The 26,702-nt window shown below is 40.6% G+C and overlaps 2 protein-coding genes across 3 annotated transcripts; one reads left to right on the top strand and one right to left on the bottom strand.

The window, feature by feature from the left end:
* Positions 1–2,198: 2,198 nt before the first annotated feature.
* Positions 2,199–9,243, bottom strand: zcchc17 (zinc finger, CCHC domain containing 17). Of its 2 annotated transcripts, XR_013934051.1 has the most exons (8): positions 9,192–9,243; positions 7,216–7,419; positions 6,807–6,907; positions 6,372–6,463; positions 5,450–5,550; positions 4,924–5,114; positions 3,018–4,063; positions 2,199–2,984 (listed from the first exon to the last, which is right to left on the bottom strand). XR_013934051.1 is itself a non-coding variant. In XM_080442228.1 (7 exons), the coding sequence occupies exons 2-7, from the start codon at positions 7,355–7,357 to the stop codon at positions 3,881–3,883; spliced, it is 810 nt and encodes a 269-aa protein (XP_080298354.1). In that variant the 5' UTR covers positions 7,358–7,419; positions 9,192–9,243; the 3' UTR covers positions 2,199–3,880. The 2 variants fall into 2 exon arrangements, 1 of the variants encoding a protein (XP_080298354.1); XM_080442228.1 differs by having other exon boundaries at positions 2,199–4,063.
* A 916-nt stretch (positions 9,244–10,159) lies between these two features.
* On the top strand, positions 10,160–25,413 carry snrnp40 (small nuclear ribonucleoprotein 40 (U5)). Its single transcript, XM_080442066.1, has 10 exons — positions 10,160–10,363; positions 11,467–11,596; positions 11,772–11,865; positions 12,993–13,158; positions 15,747–15,869; positions 18,528–18,648; positions 20,122–20,204; positions 21,625–21,686; positions 23,062–23,165; positions 24,456–25,413. Exons 1-10 carry the CDS (start codon positions 10,247–10,249, stop codon positions 24,503–24,505), a joined length of 1,050 nt encoding a protein of 349 aa, XP_080298192.1. The 5' UTR covers positions 10,160–10,246; the 3' UTR covers positions 24,506–25,413.
* Positions 25,414–26,702: the final 1,289 nt, after the last annotated feature.

Raw genomic sequence — 26,702 nt, 5'->3', positions numbered from 1 at the left:
TGGAAATACTGAAAAAGGTCCGCTGTATTTTTACGCTTCGATGAATCAGATCTTCATCAGGACATACATGTCCTAATAAATATAAAAAATACACAATCAAATACGGCGGAGCTTTTTCAGTATTTCCAGTGCACAGACTCTACCGTTACCAGTATTATCATAATATTTATATTGAGGTATGTTAAAAAAAAAGTTATATTTGATTTTGTTCACATTTTTGTCAACATTTCCCAGCCCTAATCTACTGTACATTTCGATCCAAACCATGCCTGTATACAAAGAAAGAGACCACGAGCCATTTGAACCGTTTTTTTAAACCCTTTAATGATATTAAACCATTTTACATGCACTAAGGACTTTAAGAGTTGACCACCACACTGCGGGGGGGCAAGACTTTTGTGTTATACCTCCAGGGGGTTGAGAGTCACACACAAACGTACACAAACACACACACAATAAGGTCAGGATATCACCATAGCACATGGTTCCTCTCAGCGCTTACTTACACTTCCTGTTGTTGTCTATACTACTTCCTGCATGCGAGAGGGGGGAGGGGTTGTACGTATGATCTCTCTTGTGTGTTCACGGTTTTGTGTCTACCATCGCGCCGGGAGGTCTCGGCTTGTCCGCACTCCTCCATAATGCATTTCTCAGATCGCAGGAAACCGGATACGTGTAAACAATATCAGGATTTCCAATAGCGATAGCGGCCTGCTGCCGTATTGCTTATACCTATTTGGTTACCTATAGTAACCCCCACCTCCCCCCCCGCCCACCTCCCAAAGCCATGGGAGACACACTGGTTACTTCAGGACAAGAGGGGAAGCTTTGCTCTGATTTCATCTCTGTCGGGGGTGGAAACCGCTGTTACTTTTCAGGATTCTGATTCAAAAACATCCAAAGTAGCAGGTCGACAAGCTCAAAACGCGGCGCTTCGCGCCTTGTGTCGAGCTTGCAGATCTGCTACTTTTGTGCGACGCTGTAGTGTGATCGTTAAGTAGGGCATTAATTTACCAAAAACAACAAAAAGTTTAAAATATGAACATAAGCCTGACAGCGACGAGTTGCTTTCAGGGCTTCCATTTATGAGTGCAACAGTTAATCAAACGAATCGATTATATATTTTTAAAAAAACAAAAAAAAACATAATTTGATAAAATAATCGATTCCCTATTTTGGGCATTTATGTCATTATTAGGGGAGAAGTTTCCCAACAAATTGGAAAAGTTTCGACGACATGCCCAAAGTAGGTACGTTCAGGCTGAAAGTGTTGAAAGGTTTGCCGGCACAACTCAAGCTGATAGACATGGATAAAAAGGTTATATTGATCTTTAAATAGGAGTCAGTCAATCTGTGTCTAACCACTTCCTCCAAACTCTGTCACAACTAGGCCTGTCACAACACAGTCGATGAATTGATGAATAAATATGCTCTGAAAATGACCACTTAACACGCCACTTTAGGGTAATTATTGGGGACAGAAATATAGAACATTAAAAGAAAGAAAAAAAAAGATTCTACATGTTCATATTAAAGGAGAATTTTGGACTCCGGTTTTCTTACCTTTTCTATGATGTTATGATATCTTAGGATGAATGGTACAGTAGAAAAATTTCATAACTCCATCCCGGGTCCGCCACAGCTTAAAACGTGTGCGGATAGGCCTTGCGTTAGATCGCGTATTTTAATAGCTTTTTTATTTTTTTAGATCTAACGTTCATAGTGACAGAACACTGTCAAAAAAAAAAAAAAAAAAAGTCTCGCTAGACGAGATTGAAATCTCGAGATTTCAATCTCGTCTAGCGAGACTTTTTTTTTTTTTTGCATAGTTGTGCAACCACTGTGGTGGACCCGAGTTATGACATTTTTCTACTGTACCATTCATCTTAAGATATAACATCATAGAAAAGGTAAGAAAACCTTAGTCCAGAATTCTCCTTTAAGACAGACAACGGTTGTTGTCACGTACAGCTGCCGGGCCGACCCATTCAATCCGGGAACACATCTGTGTCATTTTAGATTTCAGCAATAACCATACATTTTATATTTTGGGCTATTCAAAAAAATATTGAATATATATATATATTTTTTTAAGTGAATATTTTTAACTCAAATCTTTGCTTCTGGGGGTCCCTGGAACTATTTTTTTTTAGATGGGGGTCGGCAGCCAAATACATATAATTTTGGGGGTCCATGACATGAAAAAGGATTAGGATTTAGAAGACATTCCCGGGATTGAATGGGTTAAGTGGTCAGTCAGATGGGTGGGAACCGTGAAGGCTTTCAAGACTTTCAAGTGGGCCCTGATTCCAGAAAAGGTTGAGGACCGCTGGGTCTAGTCTGGTATAGAGTTGTTCCGACACCAATACCAGTGTCAGAAAAAGCTGTCGATTCTGGCTAAACTGCTGGTATCTATAAGTATGCCAGTCTATGCCGTTCCGATACCATGTCATTTATCACGTGATGAGATTTATGTCATTTACAGTCATGAATTATTTTATATTTTGAATGCTTCAGTTGATGTTCCTCTACTGTTTTATACTCTTACTGTACTATTTACATTATTATTTTACTAACTTGTAGCTACACTTTAACAATCATTAATGGATTTTGTATTTATTCCTAGATCAGTGGTTCTCGAACTTAAAAAATTTCAAGGACCCCCATAACTCACCATAGAACCATTCCATTTGTACACTCTCAGAGTTACAGACCCTGTAAGGGTCCATTTGGAACCTCCTCAAGGAACCCTGAGGGTCGCTGGACCCCACTTTGAGAGCCACTGTCCTAGATTCTTTTTAAATTACACACTGGTATCGGATCGGTACTTTGTATCGACCGATAGCGCAAGTTATGGGAATCGGGAAGGAAAAAAATGGTATCGGTACATCTCTAGTCTGATAACAGCAGTGTGTGTGTGTGTGTGTGTGTGATGTGCATAGATTGTCATCCAGTGAGCCAGGAGCGGATTGTAACATCATGTCCTTGCTGCATCAGGAACAATAGGCTCTATGCACAGCAGTCATATTGGAAGGAAATTGGGCGTTACCAATGATTCTAATGAAGCCTCTGTTCCAATAGTGTAGTGCAAGTGGTTCTCAAACCTTTTAATTTCAAGGACCCCCATAAGTCTGAGAGTTACACACCCGTAAAGGGGCCATTAACTGGAGTCTTTCCAGGGAGCCAACATGCACAATATCAGCACCCTGACACTGTTTGACCAGAATATTGGCATAAAATAATTTGATGACCGGCAGCGGTTCCGGTAGGAGACACTAACAGTCTCCTTTGTGTGTCCTACCGGAACCGCTGGCTACTGGTCTGCTGGTCATCAAATTATTGGCTTAGGAATGAGACAAAAACAAAAAAATATATCATGAATTCAAGTCTCCATGGGGTGACTAATCGATAGAAAAAAAGTATTTTTTGGGGTGAACTATCCCTTTATTTAGCATAATTTGTAACAATGATGAAAACAATTCTTATCAATATGGCTGCTGTGCATAGAGCCGGTTTGGTATCTTGTTGTGTATCATGGAGCTGTGGCTTTATAGATCGGGTCAAATTTAGGATGTGAGCAAAATCAGTTGAGAATCAATGAATGGATGAATGGGTGGATGGATGGGTGGGTGTGGCTGTATGGAGGGTTCCATTTGCTGTGGGGAGGATGGGGGGGGGATCCATGCCTCTGCTTTTGATATCCCCCACTCTGCTCATTCATTCTTTATCGCCCGTGGAGATATTATGTTTAGTCTGTGCTTCTGGTCAGATTGAATTAAGTGGTTCAGAAAATTCCCCCCGTTTTCTTTTTTTTATCGAAACCTGGATATTTGTGTGGTGATTTGTGTGTGTGTGTGTGTGTGTGTGTGTGATGTGTGTCTCAGCTGTGTTTGCGTGATTTGTTGTGCTTCTTATGTTTCTTCTTCTTTCGGTCCTCTTTGCCCTCTGTGTGATCATGGCGCCCCCTCTTGGCCTTACTGGCTCCGTCGCTGCTGCTGCCACTGCTGCTGTCGCTCTCCGACTCCTTCCTCGACCTCTTCCTCTTCTTCTTCAGTTTCTTCTCCTGGATGGACAAACAGGATGGAAAATAGATGAAGACCCGCCAACATAGCTTGTAGCTCGTAGCACGTAGCACTTGACCTAGCCTTAACGGCCATGCAGACTTATGCTTCAGATAGCATGTTATTTTTGACAGATGCTAGGTTCATTGTTTACCTGTTATCCTATTAGTCTCTATTATCACAGATAATCTTTTGATAGTATATTGTCGAGACTGATGCTAGGTTCTTGGTTTACCTGTGATCCTAGTTTACTGAGGCACTACACCGTCTCTCTGCATTTGATGTATGTGTTTACCTTGCTTGTTGTAAATATGTTGCTCTGGATAAAGAGTGTCTGCTAAATGCCTAAATTGTAAGTTGTAACATGATCATTTGCATGCTACAGGGGTGAAAGCAACAGGAATGCTGGCGTAACCTGACCATCCCCACTCCACTCCATTGTACCTCACCGTAATAAAATGAAAGTGCATTAAAAGCTGTACATATTTGTTATTTTGCACAGAGAAATAGTTTATAGTTTTATAATTGTCCACAAACAATTTCCAACCCTGTGGAATGCACTCCCAAAAACTCAAGGTGATATTATTATTAATTTACCACTCAAAAATGGAATTTGAAAGAATGCCGATTTGGTAAAAGAATTTGCAACTTGGATTCAAATCCTTTCAGATCCCCACCCTAACTGAAAAACATGGACTTACAAAACTGTGTCAGCAATGCTGTGTGGGTTTCACAACTCCAGCGGCCATCCACACACGCAAGGCTGACAAATGTCTCATTATGGTGAGACAGATAAAAAGGGAAGGGAGCTGAGAAAAGGGAGGAAGTGAGTCAGTCTGAACCCTCGTGGTTAAATGTTCACCTTCTTTTTCTTCTTCTTCTTGTGTGTGTCTGTGTCTTGTTGTGGTGCGACAGTCGAGGTCTGTGGCGGCGGTGGCTGTTGTTGCTGCTTCTGCTGCTGCTGCTGCTGCTGCTGTGGCACTTGGTCGTCCTCTTCAGGCACTAAAGCGTACTGCAGCCCTCCAGCCGCAAAACAGTCTTTGGTGAAGTGACCTATAAACAAAGCGAAATGATTGATTAAGCATATTAACCCTGGAGTCATTGTTTTGGGGCAGGTCATAGTCAAACATTTTCAAAAATAACATGGACTTATATCATGGATAATTTATACCGTTGTATGCCGGTGTCTACGGCAGACACAAGCATCTAAGCATATAGCTGGCAGAAATGGAAATACAAAAATAAAATGTTAAGATATTTTAAAAGATATTTTCGTGAACGGAAAAGCCAGTTTCCTCTCTCTGATTTCGGGAGGTGTTGTTCCAGACTCTATAAAGATTGTGGAATAGTTGTCTGGCTACGTGAGGCTAATGCAGTGGTGGTCGTACCCTTGCAGCCACACTTTGCGCAGGTGGTGTTCAGTACAGCCTCCAGTGTGATCCTCCTGCCCGTGTGGTCTCTGAAATTCCTGCGTCTCCTCTCGTCCTGCCTAATAAATACACAGTGTGACAATTAACACACACACACACACACGGCTGCTCAATTAATCATATCGTTGTTGTCAGGCAGAAACCTCTTATCTCGCATATTCTAACTTTTTTTCCGTAATTGAATGCCCTACTTTATCATACAACAGCGTCACACAATAGCATCAAAAGTAGCAGATCTGCAAGTTCGAAACGCTGCGCGAATCGACGCGTTTCGATCTTGTAGATCTGCTACTATTGCTGTTTTTTTTTTATTTGAATCCTGAAAAGTCATATTTTTGGGCATACGAAATGCTATCTTCAATTACGATTTTGGCTTCTAACGGGTTTTGAAAACTAAAATAAATCGAGAAAAGGCGATTGTGCCACATTCCGTTTTGCAATAATGCTCTTGTTTTATTGTGCTATATAAATCCAGCATACGCCTTTCCTTTACAAATCCAGTGCACCCCTTTCCTTTACACTTTTGCCACCTTCCTAAAAGCACAAACTCACTCTCAGTTAGGCCGTGGCGTGTTTAGTTCAGCTCCTCGAGCCAAGATGACAGAAAGAAGGGAGCCTTTGGTCAAACCAATTCAGCCGTTAGGAAACTCTTTGGTATTTTCAAGGAGTCGGACGAGGAACAACAACAAATACTGTGCCAGATTGATTACATGGTGGTGTCTCTGCACCACAAAGCAATACGACCAATTTCAATTACTTTAATCTGAATATATTGGTCTGACTATGACCAAACAATAAAAGGAGCAATAAACTGAGAAAAGTTCAAGCAAATGCATTTTTAGAAGTTCAATAAAAATGCAGTGAAAGTGTAACAACTTACTCTGCCATTACGTTGTTGGGGTCCTGATCCCTCCCTGTTCCCTGATTGACAGCTTTCATTGAGAAGGACAACTTCACTTTGTCTCCCTTCATCTGAGACAGATTGAGGATAGATTCATTCACACTGTAGCGTAGCCACCACATTTTACCCTACCTACATTTCATACATTCCCTGTACATGCTATCCATTCCAGACCCAGTGTGGCTTCAGTTGGTGAAGCCACACTGGGTCTGGAATGGATAGCATGTACAGTTCTCTGTACACAGAGTGTGTGTGTGTGTGTGTGTGTGTGTGTGTGTGTGTGTGTGTGTGTGTGTGTGTGTGTGTGTGTGTGTGTGTGTGTGTGTGTGTGTGTGTGTGTGTGTGTGTGTGTGTGTGTGTGTGTGTGTGTGTGTGTGTGTGTGTGTGTGCGTGCGTGCGTGCGTGCATCCTTACCTCTCTTCCAATGACTTTGATCCACACCTGTTCCCCCACATCAACGATATCTGCAGCGTTCTCAACCCGCGAGGCCGACATCTCGCTAACATGTACCAGGCCTGTGCATGTGTAAAATGAGAGGGGTTTTGTTGTGAAGTTCACCATTTAAGACCTACATACTTCATTGTGCAACAAATAGCCGATCAACAAGCTCACAACACGACACAGTGTGAGCTTGTAGATCAGGTATTTTGGCAATTTCTTTGTTAGTTGTTGACAGTTGTTGCCCATGATGATGACAGGCCCAAAATAGGGACACCGGGGTTGAAACGAGACGATTAACCTCAAGGCATTTATCCTTCTAATAAAAAGGTACTAGTGCTTCACAGAACACATTTCCCACAAAGGACAAGTCCTCTTCCCTCACCTTCCTTCTTGTAGCCAGGAAGACGGACAAACGCTCCGTACGTCTGCACTGACACCACCTCCCCCTTAGCGATGCTGTAGATGGGAGGAAGGCCGTCCAGCCCGGAGGGCTCCGGCGGCGGCGCGCCGTCGGAATCAGACATTATGGAGTGGAGTTGGTGCAAAAGCAGACCACATGAACATACGAGTACGAGTTCCACTCCCTCTGTGTGAAGAAGAGAGGATATGATTAGTTCTCCAAATAGATCCAGATACTCCTCCTTAGAGATGTAAACCACATAAGTCCTATTTTATAATTGCTCATAATACAATGGTGTTGCGCAGCGAGAATAACCGATATGCAAGCTCACAACTCGCCGCACTGCGATGCATTGTCTGTGAGCTTGTAGATCGGCTATTTTTTTATGTGATTGAATTTCTCGCCTATAATGACATCAACAAAATAGTAAAAGCTTTTTAATCATTATTTCAATAGATTTTCAAACATTTTCAAAGAAAATTCTCAATATTTCATAAATTAAAAACAAATTCAAAGAATTGTCTAAAGAATTTCATAAATAAATTTTAAAAAAAATTCGATAAATGAGAAAAACTAACTTTTAAGAGGTTACTTCAACGTGACACGTTGGGAGCTTGTACAGTAGATCAGCTATTTTCACTAGTTTGGGTCCCGGGGACACACATAATTTCTCTTTTGGGTCTATACCTTAAAAATGATCCTTAAAGGAAATACTTTAGTTGGCATGACAGCCAGACAACCAGGCTGTTAGTTCATGAAACCTCTTACACATCCAGCCCCCTATTACTATATCAATTTACAAAACAATTATACAATATCACTTTAAACATACTTTGTCCCTTAAAAGCAAAACTTTCCTCAGCTATGATTCCAGTACGTGAGACATTTCTTATGAAAATTAAAAAGGTTTTCGCCAACAAGGACATGTCCAGAATAGGGACGGCGCCACCCAGGGGTCAAACGTGGTTAAGAATGATTTTCAGATCTACACAATGGGTTCACTTCTCACTCGGCCTTGGCAGTGGTGGAAAGTAACTAAGTACATTTACTTAAGTATTGTACTTAAGTACAAATTTTAGGTATTTGTACTTTACTTGAGTATTTCCAATTTACAATATTTTTACTTCTACTCCACTAAATCTCAGAGCCAAATATTGTACTTTTACTCCACTACTTTTATTTGAAAACTTTAGTTACTAGTTACTTTGCAGATATAAATTATTATATTATAAAACATACATTAACCCCTTTAGCCCTAGTTTATACATGGGCTATTTGAAAATAGCCGATCTACAAGCTCACAACGCGACGCGTTGTGAGCTTGTAGATCTGCTATTTTCAAACATTTTAGTACTTTTACTTTTAGTACTTTTACTTTTGGTACTTTAAGTACATTTTGGTACCAATACTTTTGTACTTTTACTCAAGTACATTTTGAATTCAGGACTTTTACTTGTAACAGAGTACTTTTACATTGCAGTATTGATACTTTTACTTGAGTAAAACATTTAAGTACTTTTTCCACCACTGGTTAAGAATGATTTTCAGATCTACACAATGGGTTCACTTCTCACTCGGCCTTCCTTGGATTGAATGCAAATTAACGTTATTCCAGGGACTGGTTTTAAATAGGTCGGTGCTGACAGACACAAATAAAGACCATGACCATAATGTAATATGAGCATTAAGACACTATCATTTGTCCCTTTTGTTCAATCATGAGTCAAATGAGTCATTCAGTAGTAGTAGCAGTTGTATTAACTATGAGCTGAGAGAACATTTCTTGCAGCAGTGTTTAACCCTGGGCGGCACACAACATTTATTCTATACTTTAGTTTTAATCAGTCCTAAATCGTACACTTTTAATGCATTATATATGTTATACAGCAAATGCATGTTTGTAGTTAAATGAATGTAATAGAAAAGGTAAATAAATGCATTGCTAACTGTAACGGTACCTTCCTTGTGGGGTTGGTTGGTTTTGCAGAGTCAAGTCAAGTATCGTATGTGTATTAATGTATGGGGGCGGGGTGAGCTGTTACATCCGGTTCACCGCGGTTTGTCAACAATCTCGGCAGCCAATCGGCGGCGTCCGAGCGACGTTCAGCCAATCGACGGCCTCGTCGTCACCGGAAGAACGGGTCCTCTTTGTTCTTCGTTGGTACTTTTTCCAGAACTACTCAGCGTTGCCATGTCTGCTTATTATAAGCGACTTTGGCCTTGTTTTCCCTGTGAAATTCCTTTGTAAATATTAAGCTTGTTTCTAAAGTGTAGTTGCTTATTTAGGCTTGTTTCTAAAGTATATAGTTGTTTATTTAGGCTTGCTTCTAAGGTGTAGTTGCTTATTTCCTAAATGTTGTTTGAACCAGTGTTTCTCAAACATTTTCATGTCAAAGACCCCCAAATTAATATGTAATTATCCAAGGATCTTTTATTTATTCTATCTTTTATTGATTGATTAATTGATTGATTGAATACTTTATTTAGCAGTTTGCAAAAAAAGCACAGAAAGTACAGCTCTAAAGGATTAAAACCAAGAAAGCAATATGGCTTGTTTTGTTTCCATTGGGGTCCTGTGTATTCAATTCATCGAAACATTGACAGACAGAAAACATTTAGTGACAGACAGAAAACATTAGTGACAGACAGAAAATATGTTGTGCCAGGGACCCCCATACAAGATGTGTGTTGTTAAAATGTCATTTTGTCAAAAAATATTCTACATTTTCCACTTTCTTTTTTTCCTAGATTAAAGCAGACCTACAAGCTCATTGTAGATCTGCTATTTTCAAATAGCCAACGTATGTACAGGTTTGAAGTGCTTCATAGACCTGGTTGCTTGCTTATTTCTCTCACAAAAATCTGGCAACACTATTCCCCTTCTTCTTCGTTGGTACTTTTTCCGGACCTCAACTCGCCGTTCCTCCATTACTAAAAAGGAAGCCCATTCATTTAGTTTGAATTAAAGCTCATAAACCTCGTCATAAATTGTGTTTTCTGTTGACCAGCCAGGATGATCGAGCCCAAGAAGAGAGCCGCGGACATGGCCGTGGTGTCCGCCGGGGTGAAGCGGGCCAGGACGGAGCTGGTGGCCGCCGCTCAGTCCCAGAACCAACAACTCGTGGCCATGGTATGTGGATAGGAAGGAGACAAGCTAACAATGTTAGCCACTTTTTAGCTACCAAACGTAAACAGTACGTTTATTTGGAAAAGGGGAAAGTTCTGTTAGTGCTGGGAAGTCCAAGAAAGTGTTTAAGGACAACTTCACCCATTTTCAACCTATCATCACATATTTGGTCCTCACTAATGAGGGGAAAAAATAAGGCAGTGAAGTCACTCTTCTGGTGAAAAAGATAATTTGTTAGATGGCATACTATTTCATGATAGAAATACATTAAAAACAGTGCTTGGTGACAGGGATACCCCCCCCCCCCATTTGAAAGTTATGACACAAAGAAATGAGCAGACAAAATTGGAAATGGAACACTATACTTTTAAAGCTGATAAATGGGTACACTAAATGGTAAATGGTGCATTTATAACCTATACTAACCTTATATACTATTACTAACTTGTATGGATGAAATTCGCAACCCACCTGAAAATGTATTTTCAGTTTATTAAAGAGATGGAGAGACAGGGAGGCTGCTGTTACTGAACAAACACACTAATAGCGATGATTACTATCAGAATATAGAGCTTTTTAACGAAAAACATTTAGTTTTAACCAAAAGAATATCGCTTACCCAACCTATAACGATATAAAAATCATCTGTTTTCCCCCCTATATTACTGCATACGTTTCAGCCTGGATTTAAATTCAAAAGTAGCAGATCGACAAGTTCAAAACGAGTCGCTTCGTGCTGCTTACAAGCTTGTGTATCTGCTACTTTTGATGCTTTTGTGTGACGCCGTAGTATGATCAAGTTGGGCTTTCATTTATGAGAAAAACACCAAAAGTTAAAATTTGGAGTTAAGAGGTTTCTGCCCGACAGCGACGACATGAAGGGATATTACCACACAATACATAATAACATCTAAGTAAAGCCTAATGTATACTTGGTTGCATGCTGGTATTGCCTGCTTGTAAATAGCAGATATACAAGCTCACAACGCGTCACATTCGTGACGCGTTGTGAGCTTGTAGATCTGCTATTCACCGAGCACGACACCAGCACGCAAACTAAGTATCAATCAGGCTTAATAATAACAACACAGAATTGTCCTCTCCAGGGTCCTCCGCGGAGCTCCAGCCTGCAGGCTCCCATCATGTTGATGTCTGGCCACGAGGGAGAGGTTTACTGCTGCAAGTTCCACCCCAACGGAGCCACGCTGGCCTCCTCCGGGTTCGACCGGCTCATATGTGAGTTGTAAACACTTCTTGTCGCGTTCAATCAATTTAAGCCGTGGCCCTTAGATAACGAGCTAATTCTTCAGGCCCTCAGGCTCTGCATGCAGATGATGTGCTGCGCAGGGCCAGGCCACATGATTCTGTTAATTGGTTTGTCACACACTTCTTGTCTTGCCTTTTGCTGCAGTGATGTGGAACGTCTTTGGGGACTGTGATAACTTTGCCACTCTGAAGGGTCACAGCGGAGCTGTGTTGGATCTGCATTACAACACTGATGGCAGGTAATTCAATTCAATTCAAAGGGTCTTCATTCGCATGAGAAAACATACGTTTACATTGCCAAAGTGGAACAAAACAATGTATGTACATTTAAATGGAATACTTAGGTAATTTGGTGTAAACAGATAATTCTCTCTCGCACACACACACACACACACACACACACACACACACACACACACACACACACACACACACACACACACACACACAGGCATACATAGACACACACATATAGCACACACAAAATACATTTGTAATACAATACTTGGTAATACAATACCTTCCTATTGATTGTCATGATCTATTCATGATCTATCCTTAGCCCTTCACATCAACCCTCATCATCACACACCTTTACACAACAGGCGGCGTAACAACGAAACAATATGAAAATCACCAGCAAGTATTTTGCATCAAATCTGTTCTATCGATTAGTCACCCCATGGAGACTTGAATTCGTGGATTTTGTTTAGTTTTTGTCGCATTTCTAAGCCAATAGTTTGATGACCAGTGGACCGGTAGGCAGCGGTTCCGGTAGGAGACACAAAGGAGACTCTTTGTGTCTCCTACTGGAACCACTGCCGGTCATCAAGTTATTGGCTTAGGGAATGCGACAAAAACTAAAAGATATCCATGAATTCAAGTCTCCATGGGGTGACTAATCGATAGAAAAATATGTTTGGGGGTGAACTATCCCTTTAACCTAAGCTTCACAAGGACAGACAGTACAAGCACACAAGTATTACAATTAACCATTACAATTTAGGCGTGTAGCAGATGCTCTTATATCCATAGCGAATCAGAATAAGCAGAGTAAGCATGAACCCTAGTCAACAAACAACAAGGTAAATAGTTGAGTTTAAAGAGAACAGTGATACCAGGATACCAGGTAAATATCAGACTTAGCATCCGTCTAATATAAATAACATTCTTAACATCGTGGTCAAGCAAAAAAAACATCCAAATGACAAAAACGTGAACAGGTAACCAACATAATATCTGCATTTGTATAAATAGCATCTATCGATCAGAAGGCGACAAGGAATTATCGATTGTAATCATGGATTGATTGTCTGATGATTGAACATTTTGTCTCCTCTTTCATGCGTTTGTTTTGTTTGGTTAGCCTGCTGTTCTCGGCGAGTACGGACAAGACGGTGGGGGTGTGGGACAGTGAGACGGGAGAGAGGATGAAGCGTCTGAAAGGACACACCTCCTTCGTCAACTCCTGCTACCCGGCCAGGCGAGGACCCCAGCTGGTCTGCACGGGCAGCGACGACGGCACAGTCAAGGTGACCCTGACGATGAGTTTTCATAAAAGCATTTTCACTTTAGCGCTGAGGTTACCATTCTATTTTGTTGTTTCTTTTTATCGTTGCTGTCGGGCAGAAACGTCCTATCTCCATAATCAGAAGTTTTTTCGTAAATTAAGGCTCTACTTGATCATACTACAGCGTCACACAAAAGTAGCAGATATACAAGCTCGAATCGTGGCGCGAAGCGACGTGTTTTGAGCTTGTAGATCTGCTACATTTGCTACTTTTGAATTGAAATCCGGAAAAGTAACAGTTTTGGACATATGAGGTTTCCACCTGACAGAGACGTCATGCTTTCAGATTCTACGAGCTCACAACGCGCTGCATTTTGCATCCCGTTGAGAGCTTGTAGATTGGCTATTTTCTCTCTTGTGGGAAACATTTAGAAAATTGTCCCCTGTAGTGACGTACCCAAAATAGTGACGCGTGGATGAAAGTGGTTAATATACATTTTCTGGTCCATACTTTATATGGATGAGGCCTAACCTATATTTAAATCAGAATCAGAAATTCTTTATTGTCATTGTACTAGACAACGAAATTGAGGTAGCAATCCACCTCCTCAGTGCATAAAAGACGACTTAAAAATACGCTCTATATAAAAACATACATTAAAAACAAATTGCACAGTCAGTCCATATTGCACATCTGTCCAGAAGGTTGCAAGTTATCTCAATTATTACATACATTTTACGCCATTATTACTGGAGCATGACATTAGTAACACAACAGTTCGAATTTCTTATTCGATAGCGGGGCCATCCGGAGATATGGAGAACGAAGAAGATGGCATTTGACCCGGGGTTCAAGAGCCAGAATTCACACTTTATTGTGTGTCGTTCGTTTGTCGTTTGTTAAAACATGAGAGGAAAGCCTTGTGTGCCATGCTCTAATTGAGTTCCCTGTGATCTTATGACAACTTTAATTGCATAATTCTCTAGATGTCCAATCAGAGATTATTAGACATGAAACAGCAGGTGAATGAACACACAACTGCCTCACTGTTGGGATAGAAAACCAGCAGCACTGTTTTTAGACACCAGGAAGGCGTGAGAGTGGAAGAATTCAGTCTCGGTATCAAGACTGTTTTGAGGAAAACATTTGAGCATCAACTGCGTTGTTTGCTAATTATAATAATTTCATAAGCACACCCAATGCTTTTCCAGCTCTTCTCTATATCGCTGTTGCCGGGCAGAAACCAGAAACCGCCTAGCTCCATATTTTTACGTAATTTAACGCCCTACTTGGATCATTCTACAGCGTCACACAAAAGTTTTGATCTTGTAGATCTGCTACTTTTGAATTTGAATCCTGAAAAGTAACATTTTTGGACATATGAGGTTTCCAGCCGACAGAGACGGATATAGTGCATTCTGTCATTTCACACACTTAATCTCTTCTTCAGCAAAACTCCCAATTTGAACCTTTTCTATAATATATCTTAGTGCCAGACTGTTTTTTTTTCTTCTCATAATTGCGATCCAAGTTATGATCGCTGGCTGCAACCCAGTGCTACAGATACAGCTTTTGGAACAAGTGCGAGCATTCTTGTTGTTAATGTCACTACCCTGAATCAAGTTACATGTTTTGGCTGCATGCAGCAGACAAAATCTTTTTTTTTCCTACATGGGACAATTATCGTTAAGTGCATCAATATTCACCCCCCCCCCCCTCCCCGCCCCAGACAATAATGGATTTCACTGTCACCATCCAGCTGCATTCATCCCAACATTTCACATACAACAACATCAAGACAGTTCATATCCAATTCCCGGACTAGACGTCCTGTAACTGCAGCCGACTAATATATGTTTTAAATGTGGTAGATGTACCTGTAGCCGCAGGGGCTTCTATTTCATTCATTATTAAGTCATAATGCTGTTTGGCTGGAATATGACTCTGAACATAAATAGCGACTGTACCACCATATTTATTCCTGTCCCTTTCGGAACAACTTGTAGCCAATGTATTGCAATCTCTGAATCTCCAAATGATGAAACCAAAATGCTTCTTTGATATAGCTTTATTTCATTAATCTTGTTCCGGCTTAAACCAAGGGTCCCCAACATTTTCAGGTCGTGACCCCCCCCCCCCTGACAAGCACTTGGAATTGTAGGAGTTGAGACATTACGTTTAGTTCCACAGATTGATATTGTGAAAATAGCCTAGTTTGTCGAATCGTCTATTTAAAAAAATGTTGCCTTTTTCTTAGGTTCTAAGTTTGACCATGTTTTAAATAGTTTGTTGGTTACTTTTGATGTAGTAATGGTATTTATTATTAGCTTTTTTATTTTAGAGGTATTCAAGGGGTCTTAAAAGTCCTCAAATTGTAACTTTAGAAATGTGCAGATACCCTGTATACACTTATTTATACTGTATGTTGGTTTGTTTACTGTTGAGTGAGAAAACAATATCGCACATTAAGCTAATCATCTGGGGACCCCCAGTTTGGGAACCATCGAGTGGACAACTCCTTCTTTGGAGGGTTAAAAGCACTATCTCGGCAAGTTCAAACACCGTTAAAAACTTTACTTAAACTGTCTCTTTGTGTGTGTGTGTGGTAGCTGTGGGACATCCGTAAGAAGGGGGCGATCCACACGTTCCAGAACACCTATCAGGTGCTGGCCATCACCTTCAATGACACCAGTGACCAGATCCTATCAGGGGGCATCGACAACGACATCAAGGTACTGGCTTTCAACTAACTGAATGAATAAAAATTACATTTCTGTGTGGCTTTTAGGCTCTGAAGTTACACAGCGCAGATATGACAAATAACCTAAATATATAAAGAAATGACTGACACTTTATGCTATAAAAAAATAGCCGATATACAAGCTCACAACACACCGCTGTGACAAATGCACATTATATTTATTATATTTATCTGGTTGATCTACGGGTGTTATTATGTCTGAGTGATATGTAACATTTTGAACAATATGAGATCTATGGACATTTCCTATTCACTTGAGAGGAAATGGGGCTGGGTGATTGGAACATTGGAGCCACCCGACTTTACAAATAAGGTGTGGCACGGGGGGAGGGGGGATCGAACAAACAACCCGTGTACCAGAGGGAACAGGTGGAAACGCGGAGATCTCCGAGGCGCCAGTTTATGCCGTTTACCTAACAAAGTTTAAACGTGACAGTAAGCTGCAGCCTACAACCAAGAAAGAACTGTCGAGCCCAGTGGAAGAGGAACGTACCGTTGCTGCCGCGGGTATTCGAGCGCTGCGGTGGTGTACGAGACGCCGGTCGGTGTTGGAGTCGGGAGGAGCCGAATAGCCGGTGAGGCAATACCAAGCAGCCAGTTCTTACAAATCGTAAGGGTTCCCCGATCCTTAGTTATAATTTGGACCGCGTCGGGCGGAAGAGATTTTTAATTTCTTTTGGATTAAGGAACTGTGCGTTCGCGGAAGCGTGACGAGAAGTGGACGATCGCAGATACTATTTATTATTTGAATAGAGCACCGAAGTCCTGACGTCATTCGTTCATCCCCAGGTTTGCGGAAGTAATTTCTCTATGGAGAATAACATTGGGTCATCTTAGAATCGTCTCATATAAGAATTGTGGTCCAAAAATAAACAAACTGTCCCGGCGGTATTGTCAGGGAGGAGGTTCTATATCGTTTATGATAGTCAGTCACTTATATTTGATACAGTCTGTTTCTGGCGAAAATGTAACTAATTCGGCGGAAGTAACATTATCGTTTTCTCACCGTCAGTTGATGCTTCATATCCATAAGAGTCAAACCGCCGGGGTCATTTGTTTATTTTTGGAACACAGTTCTTATTTGACGCGATATTAAATACGTCTATGGGATTCAGAATGGGGGTGGAAAACTGCGAACCAGGTAGACAAACAAAGGATGTGTAAATTACGTCAGACTTCGGTGATCTATAGCCGACTTCTAACCACCGTGCGTGTGCGTGTTTATTTACTGTTTCTATTTGCATTTTGAACCGCAGGGTTACAAAAGACAGTGGGATTTGTTTGGGGTTGGGAGAGTATGTGAAATAATTGTTATGTGTTGATTTGTTTGTTTATTTCTTTTATTTGTTAGGGAAAGAGACAGGGACAGTAGTTAAAAACCCAAGAGGGTGTATTATTATTTACCATGTTGTGAGGACAATTATTATTTATTGTGGCTTAAATAAAGCAACCACAACTAGCACCCTGCCGATCCTGTTGTTTTCCTTTTTAGATAATAGTTACCCTTTCTGAGCAAAGGGCTGATTGTTACACCGCATCACAATGCGTTGTGAGCTTGTAGATCTGCTATTTCCACAACTTTTTGAAAAGGTTTGAAACTATGTGGAATTCTTTCAACATGGAAACGATTATGACTACTATTTAAAAATGATTTGCGATTATGTAATCATTATGACAGACCCAACGTGAATTACACGTTCCAGTGTTAGTAGTTAGCCAAATGACTGAATCAGGGAAATTAAAATAAAGTGATATATAAAACAACATATGTACGTAATTGCTGACAAACAGAAAATGTGTAGACGTAATGGAAAAAGTTTGAAAAGCTAAGAAAAAAGATGCTGTATGTCTCAAAGAATTTGATCATGGTAGATGTGGCCTGAAGGCACCTCTCAGCCTATTTAAAGTGTATCATTATCATATGGCGTGTCACATTAAACCTCACTCCACAAAATTTGAGGAGGGTTTGGATAATGGCTTTTATTGTGTCGCAAATAGTTCTTGGGGCGGGAGCGGTACAATTAGCTAGTTATTCACTGCTGCTTAGTTTCCTAATTTGTTCGGACTTTATTATGTATGTCTAGGGCTGTCACGATAATGACATTTTACTTGGCGATTAATTGCGTTTCTGTCGTTAAACATTTGGAACATTATGAATAAAAATTACATTTCTGTTTAGCTTTTAGGATTCGTAAACAAGGTGCAAAGGGCGGATATGACAAATAACGTACATAATTTAATAACTTGAAGCTTAAAAAAAATAAACAGTGAGCATTGAGTGAGCATTGCTGACATAACAGCCCAGTGAATAATAATACAAAACGGCTTTTTAGGTTTTAGATTGTGTAACTTATTTATTTATTGAGGGAGGCTATTGTGACTTTGCTTTTCGTTCTGTCGGGTGAAAACCTCATATGTCCAAAACTGTTACTTTTCAGGATTCGAATTACGCTTTGAGCGTAGAGTGTAGAGTGTCAAGTAGAGTGTTAATTTATGAAAAAACACAATTTAAAATGTGGAGATAAGAGGTTTCTGCCCAACAGCAATGTTATGCTTGCTTTCTTTCTTTTTTAACTAATATTAACTAATTTTCTAAATTGGTGTGTGTGTGTGTGCGTGTGTGTTTTAGGTTTGGGACCTGAGACAGAACAAGCTGATCTATAACATGCACGGCCACGGAGACTCTATAACAGGACTCAGTCTGAGCTCTGAGGGATCCTACCTCCTCTCCAACTCCATGGACAACACAGGTGTGTGTGTGTGCACGCGCACGTGTGTGTGTGTGTGTTAGGGCTGGGTGACATGGACAAAATCAAATAATATGGTATTTTTGGACCAAATACCTCTATCGATATTGTGAAGAATGAAGATAATAACATAACCATAACCAATTCAAAATGAGCTAAAAATAGACGATCTACAAACTCACAACCCATCATATCACGACTAGTCTCGCGAGACAGACTGTTGCCTCCCGAGTCCCAACAATTTTCAAATGCTTCCGTCATACAGTCTGGAGCAACGGAAGCGCTGAAAATGATCCAGGGGTAAAGCGGATAACTTAGCAGTCCGGAGAATTTGTCCTCCTGTAAATCAAATTATTCAAAGCGTATAGCTTGCTGCTAAGCAGAAATGGGAATTCAAAAATATATTATAAAGATCTTTTTAGATATGGTAAACGAGGAACTAGATGACGGCTTCCTTTCTCGCCTCTCGGGAGGTGTAGTTCCAGACTATATAGCATTCAGAGATTGTGGAATAGTTGTCTGGCTACGCGAGACTATATCACGATTCACAGCTGTTAGTGTTGCAGTGTTATTGTCACCCAACTTTAATGAGTTTCTCTGTGGAAGTTGCTAGCTCATAAATCAAGGTATGCAGTCGGCACAAGGATGTTAAAGCACGCACACACACACATCATTATTAGGCCTAAATTAAACTAATCTAATAAGATACTAATTTCATTCTAACCTAATGATAACCCTCTCCATGCCGCAGTGCTGCATCACATTCAGCTCGGCTTACTCTCACACACTCGGTAGGCATTCACACTATGCCATTCTCACAGTATTATATAAAAAACAAGTGTGGTTGTGCTTGGTCCCCAATGCAAAGCCGACTTTCTGTAGAACATGGCAACGCTGGAGCAATGTCTGTAACATGAGTACAGAGTTTTGTGTGTCTCCCGATTGCCTATGGGACAAACAGTGTGACAAATTTTAACGATTGGCTCTATGAAAATAAATTATTGTTAGGGTTATTATCAATGAGTCTGAAGTATTTTCACAAAACGATAATCGTCACAAAACAAGGCTGTGTACACAGAGCAAATAAACTGTATTGCTGTAACAAAACATACTGTATGCTTTTTAAATGGTGGTGTAAATACATTTTGTCACAAGTGGAGTAACATACAGTACGTGCGTGTGTGTGTAACGCAAACATAGAATGGATAAATGCGAGTGAATTATATTGTCTCTGTTGGGTGGAAACCTCATATGTCCAAAAGTCTTTTTTTTTCAGGATTCAAATTCAAAAGTAGTAGATCCACAAGCTCAAAACGCGTCGCTTCGCGTTGCGTTTTGAGCTTGTGGATCTGCTGCTTTTGTGTGACGCTGTAGTACGATCAAGTAGGGCGTAAAATATGGAGATAAGAGGTTTCTGCCCGGTACGCAGGTGCAAGTCTGTTCTTTAACTTGTGCCCAATTGTCTTCCATGTTCAGTGCGTATCTGGGATGTTCGACCGTTCGCCCCCAAGGAGAGGTGCGTGAAGATCTTCCAGGGGAACATTCATAACTTTGAGAAGGTAATGCATGGATTAAAGTTCTTCAGTCACCACGAAGTAAGAATGCCTTCTTCTATGGAAGCATCAAGCATGTAATGCGCCGAAAATAGGCTACGTACAAGCTGTGCTGTAGCTGTATTTTCGGTTATTAGTTATTTTAAGATTAAAAGAGTATTTGAAGTGGTCAAACTAGCAATAGAATACATTTTCCATCTTCCAGAAAATCCTAATGATCTCAGATAATTCATAAAAGCAAAGGTTAACCGTCTGCCGTCTGACGATCCATTTTTTATTAGGGCTGGTATATGACCGACTTTAGCATCAATCTGCAATTTATTCAACAGGTTGGCTGTATGGCTACCAAAACATACATATTACTCTACATATTGTGCAAATTGTCTATGGCAGCGGTAGTGTGTGTGTGTGGGGGGGGGGTCCTTTCACGCTGTTTCACAAATCACACTTTAGGACTTGGCCTAACAAAATATTTCAGTCGTTAGATTTTATTTTGCTTTAATCTATGGGTAATAACAGAGTTCGCTCGTTCTCTCCATCCCCCCCACCGTTGACACGGAGCCATACATTTGAATCATCGGCCAACGTGCCACTTAAACCCTATGTACTTTGTTGACCGGGAACACCCAGGGCTCTATAATAGGTCCACTAGTAATTCCCTCTACACCAAATCTCTTCGCCAAAAATAGCCGATCTACAAGCTCACAACACATCGCATTGAGCCACGTTGTGAGGTTGCATAGCTGTGGTATTTTCGCCGAATTTTCAACCCCCAGAACAGGGATGCTAAGTTTCATGAGGTTTAATAAAGCTACTAGTTAGTTATTTGGATTCAGTGAGGTTCCATTAGAGTCAACACATTAAGTGTCGTAGGCTGGAATCCCAAATTATTGAACACCTCAGATAAAGGGATTACAGAGGCAGGCACTGTTGAAATTACATTTTTAAGGCAATTTATTTTATTTTATTTTCCATTTAACTTTGATTTCTGTGCTTTATTTAAGAATTTTAGCAGTTTTTTTTCTTCTTTTTAAGTTTGTCTTTTCATATTTTAATGCAAGGCACTTTGTTTTCTTGTTGGCTTCCTTTTATTTAGTTTTTTTGATATCATTTCCCTGTTTATTACAAAGCACTTTGAGCTGCATGTTTTCTGAGACTTCCTGCCGTGCCATTATGATTCACTAGGCCCGATTTACGCTTGGTTGCGCACCGAAGTCACGCACCAAAGAATTGCTGATCGACAAGCTCACAACACGTTTGCGCTGCGATGCATTGTGAGCTTGTAGATCGGTCATATCCAGTGCACAACAAGTATAACTCAGAATGTAACTAGCTTCACTCTGAAGCAGCTCAGACTGTGAGTGTAGATGGGTCGTGGTGGAAATTCAGAAGGATTTACTGAGACTGTTCCTGTCCTTTCTGTTAGAATCTCCTGAGGTGCTCCTGGTCCACTGATGGTAGTAAGATATCTGCCGGTTCTGCTGACAGGTGAGAAGCGCGCGCACACACACACACACACACACACACACACACACACACACGTTTGTATTTATTACTATATTTGCGAGGACATCCAACTTTTTAGGACGACGATTTTATGAATGCCATTTTTTATTTTATTTGGGCATTTTTTTTACTGTAAGCCTAAAGCCGAAAAATATTCGATCTACAAGCTCACAACGTGTTGCGCTGCAATGCATTGTGAGCTTGTAGATCGGCTATTTTTGGGTGCACGACACTGGCACTCAACTAAGTCTTAATTCCAACCCCTAAACCTTAATTCCAACCCCTAAACCTAACCTCTAAGTGTCTAATCCTAACTCAAACCCCGACCTGAATCTTTTTCTAATTTTAAACGTATCTCTAAAAATCTTTTATCTACCATAAAACGATTTATTTTCTACTGCGAGGACCACGAAAATGGTCCTCACAATGTATATTTATCATATTCTACTATACTTGTGGGGACATTTGGTCCTCACAAGTATAGTAACATACACACACACACGTACACTCAGGCTAATCCCTAGCCCCTTTCGGGACCCTGTTTACCTTTTTTGTATTTGGGAAGGCGGTATACCAGGGTCCCTTGTTGGTTAGAACACGCTCTCTCGTACCGGCGGCTACCACTGTCTGGTCTCGGGCGTACAGCTCGTCGCTTAGAAGTTGCAGAGATTTCTCAAAGGTACCAACAAGAGCAATACTAACACGCGAGAAAGCGGCATCAAAAAGCGGGGATCGGCGATGCCGTTTAACATTTTTAATAATTTAGTAAACCTTAAGCTCCTTTCTCACACTCTGCTCCACTGCCCATGTTCCGCCTCCCCGCGGTGACTGACAAGCTGCGCGTCCTACGTTACTGCCTCTGATTGGCGAGCTCCCACACGCTTGCATGACAATCACAACGCGGGGAGGCGGGACATGGGAAGTGGAGCTGCAGGAGCAGAGTGTGAGAAAGGAGCTTAAGGTTTACTAAATTATTAAAAATGTTAAACGGCATCGCCGATCCCCGCTTTTTGATGCCGCTTTCTCGCGTGTTAGTATTGCTCTTGTTGGTACCTTTGAGAAATCTCTGCAACTTCTAAGCGACGAGCTGTACGCCCGAGACCAGACAGTGGTAGCCGCCGGTACGAGAGAGCGTGTTCTAACCAACAAGGGACCCTGGTATACCGCCTTCCCAAATACAAAAAAGGTAAACAGGGTCCCGAAAGGGGCTAGCTAATCCCTGAACTGAACAGATGGTTTGACATGCCTTAGTAAATAGCTGTTAAAATGAATGAATAAATTACCTTCCAGTCATTTGCGATGTTCCATGTTTTAGGTTGATTGTCTCACGGTGTGTTGTGGTGTGTGTTTCTTGTAGGTTTGTGTATGTGTGGGACACCACTTCTCGTAGGATCCTGTACAAGCTGCCGGGCCACGCCGGCTCCGTAAACGAAGTGGCCTTCCACCCCGAGGAGCCAATAGGTGAGAACGGGACTCCAAATGACTTGATAATTAATATATATTTTTTAATTATTTTATATATCTTAGAGGAATATAGAGGCTATTTACAATTAATTAGAGTTCTCAAATTCTGCCCCCAACGTTTTTGGGCTGGACCGGGCCGAGAATGTATGCTAATTAATCGGGGCCGAGCCTTGGGTGGTTCTGTGGAAAAGAAAAAAATCGATTGTTCCCAAAAAATGCATTTCAACTGCCCTTAGCAGCCGACCTTCCTAGCCTGTTATTAAAAGAAAACTGGCGAAAATTGCAGTTTTCAAGATGTTTTGGCCATTATCTCTTGAACGGAAGGTCCAATCTGCTCAATTCAAAGCTTGTAGGATGCATGACTTTGAGGACATTAAGCTCGCAATAACGTCTTTTCAGGCCTAAAATGATGGTAATTATTCGGGGGGGGGGGGGCTGGGCCTTAATTTTCAGGCCCGTTGAGAACTCTACAATGAATAGGCTTTGACATAGTTAGATAAAACTGCAACATTATGGCATGACCTCTGTCTCATGTTACATGTCATGATCTCGGCTCTCCACACTTTCTCTCTGTCCATTTCCACTATATTTTATAATAAAAACTGACATTTTAAAAATTTGATTTAACTCTCCACTTACGAATGGAGGCCAGGCGGGCAGAGTAGAGACGACAGTGCCTCCTTGTTTGTCTAATGGCCTGATTTATACTTGTTTGCGCGTTGTGTCGTGCAGCAGATCTACAAGCTCACAAACGTGCTGCAAACGCGTTGGGAGCTTGTAAGATCTTCTATTTTCGGTGAGCGCAACCAAGCAATATAACCATATCGTTCACCACTGTCGTCGTCATAGTTGCTGCTGTGGACTCTGCCATCCAACTTTAGTTACTAAGGATTAGTTTGTACTTTCATTTAGACCAGTGCGTTCTCAACCTGTGGGCCAGGGCCTACTGGTGGGCTGCGAGGCGGTATTGCAAGTAAATAATTGGCACAACACTTAAGATTGTAATGATGATATTGATAATAAACTTACAAAATTAATGTAGAAACAATTTCATGTTATTTTCTCTTTAAACCCTTGAGATTTATTTTTGTTAAATAAGAGCTGAACTACATTAGTTCCATTGATTCAAGCCAGAACACAATCGATTGATTGATTATTAAAATAAACATGCCCTGAAAATGCACACGCACTACACATCTGACCACATAACAAAGTGGTCAGATGATAATCTTTCCACTGATAATTGCTATTAAATTAATCTCTCTCTCTCTCTCCCTCTCTCCCCAGTGCTCTCTGGTTCCAGTGATAAACGGCTGTACATGGGAGAAATTCAGTAGAGAGTGAATGTGTCTGTGTGTGTGTGTGTGTGTGTGTGTGTGTGAGTGAGAGTGTGTGTGACCTGGCTCTGGGCCTATACGTTTTATAGGTGGTGTTCCAGAGTCAACTAGCCGTCTGTGATTTTTTTTTTCATGCGCCTCCTTGTTTTGGAATAACTTCAGGACATGTTTTTGTTGAGTTTATTCAATTCAGTCACAAAAGCCAAGAATATCCAGTTTTTGTCATCCTCTTTTTAATAAACAAAATCTTTAAAAAAAACTGTAATATCTGATGTTCATGTGTTTGTTTGTTTGATTGATTGATTGATGTTCTTATTGACAAAAATACATGTGCATGAACACATATTTCAGGTGAATATTTGGTGACTAGGTTCATAGTCTTCCAGGACATTACTTTGAAGAGCATGTGCATTTCATTTTGACTTTGTGGAATGGTTTGGATAATGAAATCAAAGATGGCAGAACTATAACACTGTTTAAGAAATAGTTAAAAAATACTATAATTAAAAGATTTAGAGAAGGGGGAGGTGTTGAGTGTAAATGGTAATATGGTACGGTAATGTTCAGTTTTGTTTGGTAATGGAATCCTGATAGGGACCTGATATTACCAGATACATTTTCAGTTTGAAATAGGAAAAAAAGGGGTAGGACATGATAAGCATGTGCTTCATTCCTACTCCTCCTCGAACAAATAGTTTACTTTTTTATTATGTACTTTTGTTGCGTTTTTTCTTTAATGTTTGAAATAAAACTTTCATTCGTTAATTTCAGTCATACATTATCAACCAAGCCCAAATGGATTGTCTTATCTGTTGGAAGTGTGCTATTAACGGTTGGGAAACATTGTGATCACTTTGAGATTTCGACTGCATTACTCTTCTCTGTTAACTTGCGGTTACTTCATCAGTCCTTGTAGAGTTATGTATTAGAGGTTTTGGCAGTTAAGGGGATGTTTGTGGAAAGTAGGCTAGTCAATGAAAACGTTCCTTTGTTGTGTGCAGCTATCTTGGCAGGACTGGTTGTAATTGTGGCTTCGGGCTTGGCTGACTAAACCACTGACAACAACTGGATATTGTTTGACCTGTTAAGAGTTATAGGGGTAGTCAAGTGTATTAATTTTACCATTATTCATACCTTAACTGTGAATACCCTCACTTTCCACTCTGTCCCAAGAGTTGGATAACAGACATGTACCTTATGAAATTTCATTGACACCTTTCCCAAGACATGTTATTGTACTTAACAGAGATTAGAAAACACTCGCACATTTTTAATGTAAACAGGGTTTCTATTTGCCAAGCGCAAATGATCTGCAACAATAAAATCAATAGATAACATTATTTGTTGAGAAATTGATGATGCTTCTATTTTGATTCCCACCATGATAAAAGAGCTCTGGACTCAGCCTTTTTTGACTGCCAAAACACAAGGCACTGAGGGGACACTGTTTTTGTGTGTCTACTTTTATTGTTGTAGTTCAGATAAATCAGATAATGATAGCCAATACATTTAGTTTCAGGTGAGGGTCACCCATGGGCACTTCACAAATCAAGATAAAAAACAAACCGTTGATACAGAACAAATTCTAGTCAAAAAAAAAACCAACTGATGATAGGTGTGTTTATTTGTCCATTCATTTTTGGCCATTTCCAGCCTCCATACTATAGTGGCAGCGTTATTAAAAACCTGGTGATTTATACTTTAGTTGCGCATTGTGTCTTGCACGGTCGCAGCGAAATTAGCAGATCTCTAACAAGCTCAACGTATCGCCCTGTGATGTGTTGTGAGCTTGTAGATCTGCTCATTTCGGTGCGAGGAGCGAGGCACCAACTAAAGTGTAAATCAACTGAGGGTCTGGTCTGATGTGGAGGGTCTCATTTCTTTTGTGTGTGCTGCTCTCTCCTCAATCCCATTTTCAATTCAAAGGAGCTTCATTGGCATTAGAGAAAACATATGTTTACATTGCCAAAGCAAGTGTCAAAATATAATAAAAAACAGTTTGAGAAAAATTCGGAGTATGTATGTATACATGGTTCTCAACCAGTGGTCCGGGGACGACCAGTGGTCCTTGGGGGATACCAGGGGGGGTCCCCAGTGAGATTAGTTAACATAGCGTCGCAATCATTTTAACCACTTAGCTTTGGCTATTCAAATATAGCAGATCTACAAGCTCATAGCACGGCACCGAGTGCCGCGC

Source organism: Gymnoscopelus braueri, assembly GCF_963280865.1.
Source record: "Gymnoscopelus braueri genome assembly, chromosome: 11".
NCBI lineage: Eukaryota > Metazoa > Chordata > Actinopteri > Myctophiformes > Myctophidae > Gymnoscopelus > Gymnoscopelus braueri.
The sequence above is the reverse complement of the archived record's forward strand: the minus strand, read 5'-3'. Positions and strand labels throughout refer to the sequence as shown.